This window comes from Ctenocephalides felis, unplaced genomic scaffold (genome assembly GCF_003426905.1).
Source record: "Ctenocephalides felis isolate EL2017-DRISC unplaced genomic scaffold, ASM342690v1 CF-g0.4_SCAFFOLD_03571, whole genome shotgun sequence".
Lineage (NCBI taxonomy): Eukaryota > Metazoa > Arthropoda > Insecta > Siphonaptera > Pulicidae > Ctenocephalides > Ctenocephalides felis.
The window spans coordinates 65,560,344-65,575,239 of NW_020539725.1; the positions used below are offsets into that span (position 1 = coordinate 65,560,344).

Genomic DNA, 14,896 nt, shown 5'->3' on the forward strand with positions numbered 1-14,896 from the left:
TTTTCAGGAATATATCATTTTTTATATTTTTAGGAATATCTCGGAACTTTTCCCAAGACCTCATAGTTTTCTATACATATGTGAAAAGTAGATAAAATTTACTAAAATCTTGTGAAAACTGTTATATACACTTAAGAATAATATTTCTGCATAATTTGTAGTTGAAATGCAGACTTTAAAAAAGATTTCCAAAAATTGCATTAAATGAATTTAGAACATTTTTTTACTATTTTTCAAATAACTTTTAATTTTCTTTTCAGACATTTGAAATTGTTAACATCAGTAAAAACTAGATAAAATTTACTAAAATCTTGTGAAAACTGTTATATGCACTTTCATATAAAAATTTTGCATAATTGGAAGTTGAAATGCGGACTTAACTATACTAAAAACAAAATTTGGTCAAATAAACACAAAATATATAAACTACTACTCTAGTATAAAACTGAAATATTTTTGATGAATCATAAAAAGCAAAGTTTAAATTAAAAAAAATATTTTCATCATTCTTGATATATAGGAAACATTTTTAAATTCTGCAAAAAACTATACATTTTCAGAAAAAAAATGTACTGAATTAGAAAACCAAATAATTATAAATAAAATAAAAGTTAAAACATTAAACATATTTTAAGCTTCATCTTAAAAGTCTTTAACGATTTGCACTTATAATTAGATGTGTAAATAATAAAATCCGATAATTAGAAATGTTAATAAAATTAAAAATCATTCAAATATTTAAATAAAAAATAAAGACTAAAACGTTCGCGACATGTAAATAATCAAAAATGAATATCAAACAATTTAATAAAATTTAGAATAGATCCAATATTTAAATAAAATAAATAAAACAACTCAGCAAATTATATGACATTTCTAAATGACAGTAAATTGTCATAAATTAATAAAAAACTTAAAATTTTCATTATTTGGTCCCATAATCAATTGAAACTCAGCACGATATAAAAATGTAACTTAAAAATAATAATAAAGGTATTATTTCCTAAAAAGTCACGAAAATCAGATTACTATCATAAACTAATTGCAAACAAATTGAATTCACTCTTTCAAGTAACTACTGTACATTTTTATTAATATTTAATAATTTACAGATACATCAGACTAGTTTCAGTTCATCAAAAATTCTCCCACAAATTTTGATAATGTCATAAATTTTGTTTTACAATTTTCCTAATAAAAAAGTTGTTTTTATATATTTAAAAAAATTATTTAACATCATGGCTGAAGAGCAAAAACCAGTTTTCGAGAGACTTCCAACAAATGTGGTGCCAAATCATTACATACTACACTTGAATCCAAATTTGAAGGAATTCAAATTTGTTGGAAGATGTGCAATCAATATAGAAGTAAGTCTAATGAATAGAGAATTAAATTTATATAAAAATAGTTGTAAGTATAGAGAGAGCTAAGGCCTCATTTCAACTACGACTTATTCAATAATTTTATATGCAAGTATATACAATAGTTTTTACTACATTTTTGTAAATTTTATCTACTTTTTCCTAATGCAAAAAAATATAATGTCCGAGAAAAAAATTAAAAGTTATTTGAACAAATGCAAACAAATGTTCTAAATCCATGTATTGCAAATTATAAAATTGGGCCTCATTTCAACTACGATTTATTCAAAAAATTTATATGCAAGTATATACAATAGTTTTTACTACATTTTTGTAAATTTTATCTACTTTTTTCTAATGCAAAATAATTATAATGTTCGAGAAAAAATTAAAAGTTATTTAAACAAATGTCCTAAATTCATGTATTGCAAATTATGAAAATAGTAAAGTTTTTCAATATGATCTTAAACGATATCACAATATTTCTTTGTTTCGATGGGGGATAGTCCCTACACCTCACCCGCCGCATTATGTGATCATAAATAATGTCATGCAATAAACAGAAGTGTGCAAGTGCGACATATGGAATTGTACTACCAGAAAGTTTCGGTTTGTGTTGTTATTATTGACTAATTTTAAATTTTATACATAAGTTATATATTTTATATATTTTGGTTCAAGTAAAAACTTATATCACTTCTAGTGTTCGAAAGGATCTTCTGGTCACTGATTCCTATTAATCTGATATTTATTTTAGATAAAAGAATGCACAGACATCATAAAACTGAACAGTTCAGAATTGGAAATAACTTGTGCAAAAGTTTGCACCGACAAAGAAGAAGAAGAGTACGAATGTTGCAACTTTGACTACGACAAAGAAAACGAAGTCGTTTCTTTAAAATTTTCAAAAAAATTGCCTTGCATGTGTGCTACTCTGATTTTGGAATTTAATGGAATATTGAATGATCGGATGCAGGGATTTTATAGGTAAATTATATAAAATTCGAATTGGTGCGAATAAGGGAGATAGATGGCAGCACGGTTTATTTGCGGGGTAGACTATGAATAAGTTAGAAATTTAGTTTTTTGTTAAAAAGTGTAATGAAGATTAAGTTTGGTAGTAGAAAGATATTAAAAGAGATATTGGAGTTTTAATAGAATTTACATTAAATGTTTCTTTTTTCCTAGATCTGCCTATACTGCCAGTGAAGGTTCAGAGAAATTTGCGGCAGTAACCCAATTTGAACCGACTTTTGCCAGGCAATGTTTTCCCTGTTGGGATGAACCTGCCCTAAAAGCTACTTTTGATGTTAAACTTACAGTTCCTGAAGGTACAACTCAAAATTATACAAAAAAAAATCAAGACAAATCATTCTAGAATTTTAACGTAAAAGAAACTTTGAACTTCAGAAAGCTTTTATATTTTTACTCGAATTTTGTATTACGCAACTATCAAGTATTTTACCTTTTTACAATCCTCACTATATGCACAAACTTTTGATGAAACTTGCCAGGGTACTTTAGTACATTTTTTTTACATGAGTGCTTCTCAAACTCGAACGATCTTCAAAATTTCAAATTCATAGTGTAACAAAAAGTCTTAATTCTTGAAAACTTGGGGCAATTGTGTCTTTATTTTAGACTCTGATCCTAGAAATATTATTTACTGATACCTACTTCAAATTTAAATAAACAAAATTAATAAAAATTCACCACAATAACTCAAAAGTTGACACAGTTGCACCAAAACCCTAGGTTGCACTTACAAGCTCATAATTTTAAAGAGTTTTTTTTTATTCTTTAACAAGTATATTTTAGATTAATTTTTGCATTATAGCAATGACAGCTCTGTCAAATATGCCTGTAAGAAAACAGCATACTTGCAAAGGAAATTTGCATGTGACTTTTGAAACGTCCCCAATAATGTCGACTTACCTTTTGGCAGTCGTTATTGGAGAATACGATTTCGTTGAAGGGAAAAGCTACGAAGGAGTCCAGGTTACTAAAAATATGAATTATATATATATATATATATATATATATACTAGCGCGACCAACTTTGCATGATAAGAAAAATAAAAGATCAAGCCTCTGACTCCTGGAGTAAAAATCATGTTTATCTATTTGCTGTTCGATCAAGCGTATTTTACGTATAAACAAGCAAAGAAGAATGTTATGATAACTACTTCATCAAAGTTTCTATTATCTTACCATTCTTTCTTGCTTGTTTATATGTAAAATACGCCTGATCGCACAGCAACTAGATAGACATTTTCAAAATTCATGACAAATTATAGTTCTTGGAGTAAAATAAAAGATCAAGCTTTTGGCTTTTTAATTTTGTTCTATCAAAAAAAAATTATAATGCCTAATATTTTTCATCCTAATTGTCCTTTCTTTGGTCAAATATTTCCACCTCCAGAATTTGTCCTTAATATTTTGTCAAAAAATGTAATATTTTTTAGGTGAGAGTTTTTACACCAGTCGGAAAAAAAGATTTGGGCCAATATTGTTTAGAAATTGCAACAAAAAGTTTATCATTCTTTACTTGTTACTTTGGCATCGAATATCCGCTCAAAAAACTAGATTTGGTCGGGGTCACCAATTTTTCTTCTGGAGCCATGGAGAATTGGGGACTGGTAACATTCCGGTAAAAAAATATAAAAAATAGTAATATAATAGTAAATATTAGTAATATACTTCTCTAGTTAATTCAGTTAACATAATTTATTTAACACGTTAAACGCCACGATAAAAAAATTACATGGGATGGGAAATTACTATATTAGAAAATTTAGTTAAAAATGTACCAAAGAAACTTGATACATAATTCTTTCATTTGGCATGGCTTATGTAAAATTTTTTTAACGTCAGGCACATATGACTGACACGGCATCCAACGTGTCAATTTATCATTTTTAGAGAAAAATACATTTTGCTGGATTTAAACGAATCGACTTCATACGACAAACAAATGCTGATTGTGTATGTTGGACACGAAATTGCTCATCAGTGGTTTGGAAATTTGGTCACCATGGAATGGTAATAGGATTTAAAAATATTTATATATTTTTAATTATTATTAATATTTTTTTTTTATTAAGGTGGACCCATTTGTGGCTAAACGAAGGCTATGCTCAATTCATGGAAAATCTTTGCGTCCAACAAATGATGCCTGACAGTGAAATTTGGACGCAGTTTATTAGTGGCAGTTTTCGAAGTGGTAAAACTAAATAAATATTAATTTGTGATGATAAATTTATTTTTTAAGTTTTGTGGATGTATTTTTTAACTTCCCGTAGGGTAAGTTATAGTAATCGCAAAAAAATCGAAAATGAAAATTTTTATATATCTTTACGTTTCAGAGGTTTCTGAATATTTTGGCATACCTTAGAAAAAATGGATGTATGTGTGTGTGTGTGTGTGTGTGTGTGTGTGTGTGTGTGTGTGTGCGTGTGTGTATGTATGTGCGGATACAAATTTTCGTCGACGATTTCGGGAACACGGATCAACCGATTTGAATAATTCAAAAAACATTCGATTCGTATTGATAAGGAGACGTGCTAATTAGTTTTTGGCAAAGGCAGGTCTAGCCGTTCCGAAGATACGGGGCAAAAAGTGCCGAAAACGGTAACTCAGTTTTTAAGAGAACGGAGCGTCCGATTTTAATAATTCAAAGAACATTTTACTTGTTTTAACAAGATAAAGAATTGATCAAATTTTCATAAAGGCAGGTCTAGCGGTTTCGGAGATATAACGAAAAAAGTAAAAAAAAATGCCATTTGGCGGTCAAAAATGATCATTAGACATATGCACATCAAATTTTCAGATATTTTATAGAGATTTTAACAATAAGTATAAATTTTGTTTATTTTCCTATGGGTTCCGTATCAATGTTTACCCGTTAGACAGCAACGCCGCGCTTACGCGCTTTATATTTCGTCTCTATGCAGTACGATTGCTCTGAAAAACAAGTTCAGATCTTCCAAAATATGTCAAAATAAAGAAAACATTTTTCTTAAAAAAAAATTAAAATTAAAAAAAAAAATTTTTAAAAAAAAAATTTTTTTTTTAAAAATTTTTTTTCAAAAAAAAGTAATTTTTTGTCCAATTTATAGTTTCTCAAAAATCTTATTTTTTCGAAGTAAATTTTTTTCAATCTCAATTTCAATCATTTTTAAAAAAAATAATAATTTTTGGTACGGGAAGTTCCAGCAATTTGCCTTAAGGCACGATGCCCTAATTGCCTTAAGACAGAATTCCACTTACAGCTAGTTTAATTTTTGAGATTATTGAAGCATCTAGCAATAATTTAGAAAAATTCTCAACTAATAAAAAAATTCAAGAATAAATGTGGAGTCCATCTAAATAAATCAGATTCTTTTATTTTTCTAGAATTATATTTTTTCTTTTAGAGTCATCATTTTGCTATCATAACAATACCTAACAAATATTTTAAAATGTTTATTTTATTTTTTATTATTTTTTCTAGCTTTATTGTTAGATGCCAAAGAAAATTCGCATCCCATCGAAATAGAAATAGGACATCCGAGTGAAATTGCAGAAACTTTCGATGATATTTCTTACGACAAAGGAGCAACTTTGATCAAAATGCTTCATAATTTTTTGGGCGAAGAAGACTTTCAATTAGGTATTAACTACAAGTATTTTTCAAAACAAAATTAGCAAATAACTGAATACATTTCTTCCAAAATCGAACTAATAACTATTATGGGGCAATTCTGTAGTTACAGAGCTCATATAATAGCGTTGTCATGTCTTATGCTTGTTCTTGGTAGTGAAAATTATGAAAATGCTCCGATTTGCAAAAATTTAAAATTGCATCATTTAAAATCACTAAATACAATCATTAATTTTTTTCTGGGTTATACCCAAATCTCTAGGAACTTTCGTAATTCAAAAAACTTCATTTTTTTATTTTTAGATGACTACAACTCATTTTATCATATAAGTGTGTCATCTTTCATTTATTACTATTTATTAATATCAAAAAATATATTTGGATAATCGGAGCTTATCCAATCGATTATTCGGAGCATAATCGAAGTAGCATCTTCAATTATAAAACAATTAAAAAACAAAAATGTTCCGAATTTGCAATCTATATCTATTTTCTAGGTATAAAAGCATATTTGAACAAACACAAATACAAAAATACTCAAACTGAAGATTTGTGGAAAGCTTTTGAAGATGCAAGTGGAAAACCAGTTGGTAAACATATTCAAATTTAAATAAAAATAGTATAAAAAACAATTTTAATTTAATATCAGCCAGAACTTTACCAGAAACGTCAGAAATTTTAGTTAACATCGACTGCTAAAAACTTAATATTTTTTCTCAAAAAACTGTAATTTTGGACTTTTATATTTAGAACTTGATATCAAGTTTGCCAGAGTTGTTATAAAGTCCATAATTGCAAAATAATAAATATATCTCTGAAACGTCTTAATGAAGAAAAAATCGTGATTTTCATTACATGAAATTATATTTTAAATATGTTTTTCTGTGAAAAAAGTTTTTATTACTACTTGATAACAAGCTGGCTAGGTACAGAATATGATTTTAAGTAAAAAAAATACGGTTTTTTCTTGAAAAAATCAAATTTTGGCGTTTGGGTTACTCATTTTCTATACTAACTCCGCCATGATATCAAGTAGTAATTGCAATTGCAAGACATTTTACAAGCAATTGCTTTACAATTTAGACTCCATTTTTTTTTTAAATTATAATTAAAACAGGACAAATGTGCTTTATTCTGTTTTAGTGTTTTCCGCACTCAATAGATGGTGCCACTGTGCCTAAGTTCATCATTATGTTTGAAAATCTGATTCTCCGAATATATATATTTTTTGTTACATTTATTCAAATTAATCAAGTTTATATTTTCTATACTATATATTTATTAAGTTTTATCTAGGATTAAAACTAGCGGTATATTTACGTGCTAAGGTTAGTGGCGCCACCTATGGAGAGTGGAAACAATTAAAAATGAAGTAATGGTAGTGGTTTTTTTATTATTTTATCAATTTCTTCAGGTGATGTTATGAACACGTGGACCAAACAAAAAGGCTATCCAATCCTGAAAGTTTCCATGGAGCAGGATGGTAACACCAGGATAGTTATTTTGAAGCAGGAAAAATTTACAGCAAATGGAAGTGAAGATCCTGCTAAACCTCAGTGGCTAATACCGATCAGGATTATATCCGAAAATTATAGAAGCCAAGTAAAAAACTACAGTAAAAATAAAATTGTTAAAAACGTTTTGTATCATTTTTCCCCTTAGGATCGTAACATTCCAATTATGGAAAAGGGTTGTCTTCGTATCACTTTAACCGGGGTAAGTCCCTCCGAATGGTTTCAAATTGAATCCGGGACAAATAGATTATTACAGGGTCTTTTACACCCCTGAAATGATCCAGCAACTTGAAGGGGCCATAAAAGATAAAAGCCTTCCTGAACCCGACAGGGCCGGAGTTTTGGATGATGTTTTTGCTGTATGTAAATCGGGACGGCAACCGATAAGTATGGTAAGAAATTTAAATTTACTAACAAGTTGTAAGTGGCATTTTACCTTTAGACAAGTTAGATCAATAAAAATTAAAAATCTGATATATAGGTAAAATGTTCAACTGTTTATTTTAAAAATTCACCAAAAAATAATCTCACTCGAAAAAAAATTCTCACAAAGACGCTTTGCGGAGTCAGTTTTTATTTTACTTGAAAAACCTAGTATTAACAAAAGGACTGATACTGGCTTTCTCTGTGAAAATTATCAATATGTGCTTAATAAAATAATAAAATTTATTACAGATTTTGGAACTGCTAAAAGCATACAAAACTGAAAAGCATCCTACAGTATGGTCAAATATTGAATACGCCTTGAACGAGCTAAAAAAATTGGCCGCATTTGCTGAATGCTGGGTAAGTTATAAAAGTAACAATAAATCTAAAATTTTAATTATTTTCGCAGTCCATAGAGGCGCCACTAACTGTAGCACTTAAATTTACCCCTAGTTTTAATTCCAAATAATATTAATTTAGAAAAATATATTAAAAGTTCTAAGCACGTCTATTCTAGTAAACAAATCCGTTCTTTAAGAGAGATAAATTCAAGCACAGTAGACCCTCTGTTGAGTGCGGAAAACACTAAAACAGGGTAAAGCACATTTGTTCTGCAAATTTAATTTAACTAACTATTTATAATTTTTATCCAGGATGAATTTAGGTTATTTGCTCTCGATTTGTATTCAGAAATCAAGAAAAATGTCACGTGGGATCCATCACCTTGTGATAAACATTTGGACGGTTTACTTCGTCAAATGATCATTGAGGATTTAGTTGGTTATGGTGATGAGGATACTATTAAGGAGGCCAAATTAAGGTAATAATCATCTCAATCATTACAAAAAAAGAGTGCGCGTAAGGTTCACACACGATTGAAGAAAAACTTATTTGCTACTGTACAAGATGGCATTTAAGTTAAAAACAAATACATCATATAACAATTTTGAATAATGTTTATTAGTAATATGGTAACACACATTTATTAGTGCCGACCATTATACACATTTATATAACGATAAATTATAAATTATATATTTATGATAGCATTAAAAATATGTATAATATTTAAAAATACTTATATAATTAATGTCATACTCCAAATACGATATGATCGGTTTGTCATTGCAATTAGCATTTGGGACTTGAATCTTTATTGGAGAAATAATGTAATTGCTGATTAATAAATTCTGTAATATTCGTTCACACAGTGGATTATGTTAAACAACGCTTGAATAAATATTGTTTTCGCAACTTCACTCATCATGTAATAATTGTGTTTGAAGAACTTCATGTAATTAAAATTAACATACATTCATTGACTGCTTGTATTTTTTTACCTTTTCGCTGGCGATATGATCTCATTCTTTGAACAGCTGTAATATCTGTTTTGCCTAAAAAATATTTTCCATTTTAGTAACTTCAAAGACTTATAGAAACTACATGTCCATTTTTTATTTTATCTTTAGTTTTGCTCGTCAGTATAGTCCATTTTTCTTAATTTTTAATTTAATTATCAGTAGAGTTTATTTTTCTTTTATTTTGAGTTTTGCTCGTCAGTAGAGTCCCTTTTTAATTTTATTTTTAGTATGCTCGTCAGTAGAGTCTCTTTTTAATTTTATTTTTAGTTTGCTCGTCAGTGGAGTCCCATTTTCTTCCATTTTTAATTTAAATATCAGTAGAGTTTATTTTTCTTTTATTTTTAGTTTTGCTCGTCAGTAGAGTCCCTTTTTAATTTTATTTTTAGTATGCTCGTCAGTAAAGTCCCTTTCAGTATGCTCGTCAGTAGAGTCCCTTTTACCTTTTATTTTAATTTAAATACTTATTATCATCAGTAGTGTCTCTGTGAATTTTATTTTTATTTTGCTCGTCAATAGAGTCCTCCTGCTTTTTCATTTTTAGTTTGGTCGTCAGTAGAGTCCCTTTTTATTTACAAATAATATAGAAATAATTTCTAATCAATAAACTTACGTTTAGTATACGGTACAAATGTTTAATTTGTTTTATTATTTTCAAGGAACAGGGTAAAATATTCTTCTGATTCAGAAGGCATTTTTCATGAAATCAAGATTTGTACTACGATGTAACTTTAAAATGTTCATTTATCTATGCCGATTTCCTTGTTGATATCGGTACGCATACAACGTTGATGCCGGTACGCATACAACGACAGACTTCTATTCAAATACGCGACGACTAATCACAATCGACCCGTATAGAAATGATATCATCGAGAGCGAATGACGAATCATTGGCACTACCCTAGTCGCGCCTAAGAAAGTTTCACTTAGAAAATGGGAAACCTTTTAACTAGAAATAGTTCGTTTTTTAATGTAATGATAGTGGTTTTTAGTAGCCAAATTTTGTGAAAAGCATTTGGTTCAACTTTGTTAAAAACAATCCTATCTATCTTTTATCTAGATATGATGATGACGAGTCAGAAAAACGCAAGCTGCACGCCGACCTAAAACCTTCTGCAATAAGGGCCATCCTTAGTACAACAGATCCTCAAATTTTGGACAAAATGCTGGAGAAGTACAAAACTGAAACTAATGCTGCTTTTAAGATTATTATACTGGAAAGACTGAGCCAGGTGCAGACTCAGGAATTGTTGCAGAAAATTCTGGACTTTGGTTGGGGCAAAGATGTTCCTTCGCAAGATTTTGTTTTCATCATCTGTGGGGTTGCTATGAACCCAGTAAGTAGGGGTAAATTATTTTAGCAAAATTGCTAAAACAAATCCTACTAGTGGTGTATGGCATCGTGCCTTAAGGCAAATTGCCGGAACTTCCCGTACCGTAATGAAATATTCGAGAAATTTTAAACGTTTTCAAATATATTATTACAACTACTGTAACTTTCATTATTTTTGCTATCTTGTTATATCTGAGCAAATCAAATGTAAATCATAAAAAAATCAATTTATCTCTAGAACATTAACAATCGTCACTTCATTTCAAATTCAATTTAAAAAAAAAATAGTTGCCTAATTTGCACAAAATTGCAAAAGTGCTCCCGTATAGTCACAGTCTAAACGCATTTGCAAATAATTCTGTGCGACATTTCCACTTATACTGTGCTTAGCTTGGCGGCATTTATAAGAACTAAAATGATTGTTGTTAAATTGAGGAGGCTACATAAATCTCGTTTTGTACTTTTGGACCGGTTAGATTTTTATTTATTTGTTTATAACTTTTAAACAAATTGTCCGATTGTTTTGCATTATTCAGCAAATTTATAGCCAATTAAATTGTCTACAACTTTTGTTAATAACAAAATATTGTATCTCATATCCTTTTACCCAAAATTTGCAATGAAACAGGTTGTTGTTAAATTTTGGAGGTTGCATCAGTATATCTTGCTTCATACTTTAGGACCAGCTCGATTTTTATTTATTTACTTATAACTTCAAAACGAAATGTCCCACCATTTTGCAATATTCAGCAAATTTATAGCCAATTAAATTATCTACAATTTTTATTAACAACAAAAATTGGTATCTCTTGTCCTTTTATCAAAAATTTACATTTAAAAAGGTAGTTGCTTAAATTTGGTGGTCACATCGTACTCATATATCTTACTCTGTCACTCTACACTGTCAGGTATATGTTGCTCTTTTTCGCACTAGTATTTTATATCTCTCTCTCTCATTTTCTCACTACTGTTGTCTCTTTTACGTTTAATCAAAACATACTCTATATCACATCGCGACTTAAGAAGTTTTACTTCAAAAATAAAATTCTATTTTACTAATTTATACATCGCCAACCTAAGAAGTTGAATTCAAATGTAAATCATAAATCAATCAATTTATCTTAATCTTAATTAACAATCGTCATTGCATTTCGAATTCAATTTCAAAAAATAGTTTAGTTGCCTAATTTACACAAAATTGAAAAAGTGCTCCCGTATAGTCACAGTCTAAATTATTGCAAATTATTCTGTGCGACATTTTCACTTATACTGTGCTTAGATTGGCGGCATTTTCACATTTTTCAATAGTTTTCACAAAATTGGAAAAGTGCTCCAGTTCATAAACAGTCTAAACGCACTTGGGTGATTATTTGTACCAGAGTGGCGCTTAGACTGTACTTAGCCTGGGTAATTTTTAACTTCCCGTAGGGTATAGTAATGGGCCAAAAACTGAAAATGAAAATTTTTGCATTTCTCGACGTTTTGAAGGTTTCTGAACATTTTTGCATACCTCAGAAAAAAAGGATGTGTGTGTGTGTGTGTGTTTTGTATGTCCGCATTTTTTCGTCCACATTTTTAGGCGCACGGATCAACCGATGTGAATGGTTTAGTAAACATTCAATTTGTATTGATTGGGAGAAGAGGTGATTAGTTTTTGGCAAAGGCAGGTCCCGCCGTTTCAAAGATACAGAGCTAAATGTGCAAAAAAAGGCAGTTTTTGAGTGAACTAAGCGTCCGATTTGAATGATCTAAAAAACTTTCTGTTTGTATTGACAAAACAATTACTTTTGAGGATGAAAAATTATTACATCTTTTTTTATTTTCCATAAAATATTTTTGTAATTTTGGTTTAGAAATTCAAAAAATTACCCAGGCTAAGTACAGTCTAAGCGCCACTCTGGTACAAATGTTATCGCAAGTGCGTTTAGACTGTTTATGTAGAAGCACTTTTCCAATTTTGTGAAAACTATTGAAAAATGTGAAAATGCCGCCAAGCTAAGCACGGTATAAGTGAAAATGTCGCACAGAATTATTTGCAAATCCGTTGAGACTGTGACAATGCGGGAGCACTTTTTCAATTTTGTGTAAATTAGGCAACTAGTTTTTTGAAATTGAACTCGAAATGAAATGACGATTGTTAATGTTCTTGGGATAAATTGATTCATGATTTATGATTTACATTTGATTTGCTCAGATATAACAAGATAGCAAAAATAATGAAAGTTATAGTAATTGTAATAATATATTTTAAAACGTTTAAAATTTCTCGAATATTTCATTACGGTACGGGAAGTACCAGCAATTTGCCTTAAGGCACGATGCCATACACCACTAGCTATCCTAATAATTTTGGGACTTTCTATTTTTTTCCAGCTTGGTAGAGATCTGGCCTGGAAGTTTTACAAAGACAACGCCGAAGAATTCAAAAAAACGCTTTTCAGGACTAAGACTAGGTGGTCGCATTTTAGAATCAATCATACAAAATTTTGCAACCGACGAAATGGCAGATGAAATCGAGAAATTTTTCAAAGACAATCCTCTGCCTGGAACTGAACATGCAGTCGCCCAATCCCTTGAAGAGGTAAAAATTAACATAAATTAACCAAAGCAACTTCAATTTCTATTTTAAAACTTCTTTAGGCGCGACTAGGGTGTAAATCCGTACAAATGCAACGGAAGTGCGTTACGGCAGATAAGATAAGATAATAGTCGAGTGCCAATGATTCGTCATTCGCTCTCGATGATATCATTTCTATACGGGTCGATTGTGATTAGTCGTCGCGTATTTGAATAGAAGTCTGTCGTTGTATGCGTACCGGCATCAACGTTGTATGCGTACCGATATCAACAAATAAATCGGCATAGATAAATAAACATTTTAAAGTTACATCCTAGTACAAATCTTAATTTAATGAAAAATGCCTGAATCACAAGAATATTTTACCCTGTTCCTTGAAAATAATAAAACAAATTAAACTTGTGACGTGTACTAAACGTAAGTTTATTGATTAGAAATTATTTCTATATTATTCGTGGTTTTTATAAATCTTTGAAGTTATTGAAATGGAAAACATTTTTTTGAGCTAAACAGATATTACAGCTGTTCAAAGAATGAGATTATAACGCCAGCGAAAAAGTAAAAAAATACAAGCAGTCAATGAATGTATGTTAATTTTAATTACATGAAGTTCTTCAAATACTATTATTGCATGATGAGTGAAATTGCGAAAACCATATTTATTTAGGCGTTGTTTAACATAATCCACTGTGTGAACGAATATTTTAGAATTTGTTAATCAGCAATTACTTCATATCTCTAATGAAGGTTCAAGTCCTAAATGCTAATTACAATGACAAACCGATCATGTCATATTTGAAGTATGACTTTAATTACATTATTGTTTTTAAACATTATACATATTTTTAATGCTATTATAAATATATAATTTATAATTTATCATTATATAAATGTGTATAATGATTGGCACTAATAAATGTGTGCATCACGAGTGTTACCATATTACTAATAAACATTATTCAAAATTGTTATATGACGTATTTATTTCTACTTAAATGCCATCTTGTACAGTAGCAAATAAGTTTTACTTCAATCGCGTGTGAACCTTACGCGCACTCTTTTTTTAAGTAATTTTTCTTTTTTTTTCAAGGTGAGAGAAAATGCAAAATGGGTCTCAAGAGATGGATCAGAGCTCAAGAAATTTTTGGCTGAGAATTCTAAGTCTTCAGCAAGTCAAAATGGTCAAAATGGTAAAAATGGAACAGGAAAATGTGTGTGCAAATAATTTTCATATATTTATATACAAATGACTGTCAATAGTTTTGTACAATATTTTTAAAATTTTATTGTTTATAAAATAGTAGTGTTAAAACAAGTTTTTATTCATAATTCTTAATGTGTTTATTGCAATTTTTGTATAAGATAAATAAATTTTTAACGAGTAGTAGTTGTGAATAAATTTCATGTGCACTAAAAGCTGATATCAACAGCACTGAACAAAATTTTATTGGATTTGCCATAAAATGTTAAATTCGATAAACTGTTATAAAAAGGACTTTACTGACGAACAAACTGAATAAGAAAAGAACTCTACTGGCAAGCAAATTAAATAAGTACATGAAAGGTAAAAAAGGACTCTACTGACGAGCAAATTAATTAAGGACATGAAAAATTAGATTTTTTGGGAAGTTTTGACGTGTTCTAAAAATGTTTGTAGTTTTTTGGATTTTTTGCAAAAATA

At 29.3% G+C, this 14,896-nt stretch overlaps 1 protein-coding gene across 1 annotated transcript; it reads left to right on the top strand.

The window, feature by feature from the left end:
* The first annotated feature begins 1,238 nt into the window (after positions 1–1,238).
* Positions 1,239–14,440, top strand: LOC113386518 (puromycin-sensitive aminopeptidase-like protein). The gene is made up of 15 exons (XM_026624298.1): positions 1,239–1,367; positions 2,119–2,348; positions 2,550–2,692; positions 3,199–3,359; positions 3,827–4,011; positions 4,284–4,403; positions 4,466–4,584; positions 5,854–6,012; positions 6,501–6,593; positions 7,418–7,605; positions 7,666–7,719; positions 8,193–8,303; positions 8,597–8,763; positions 10,365–10,641; positions 14,306–14,440. Exons 1-15 carry the CDS (start codon positions 1,239–1,241, stop codon positions 14,438–14,440), a joined length of 2,271 nt encoding a protein of 756 aa, XP_026480083.1.
* The last annotated feature ends 456 nt before the right edge of the window (positions 14,441–14,896 follow it).

Excerpts from the sequence above, each read along its gene's own strand:
- LOC113386518 (XM_026624298.1), top strand. The coding sequence starts at position 1,239 with ATGGCTGAAGAGCAAAAACCAGTTTTCGAGAGACTTCCAACAAATGTG. Across the intron at positions 2,693-3,198 it reads TAAACTTACAGTTCCTGAAG|CAATGACAGCTCTGTCAAAT; the intron begins GTACAACTCAAA and ends TTTGCATTATAG. Across the intron at positions 10,642-14,305 it reads GTGGGGTTGCTATGAACCCA|GTGAGAGAAAATGCAAAATG; the intron begins GTAAGTAGGGGT and ends TTTTTTTTCAAG.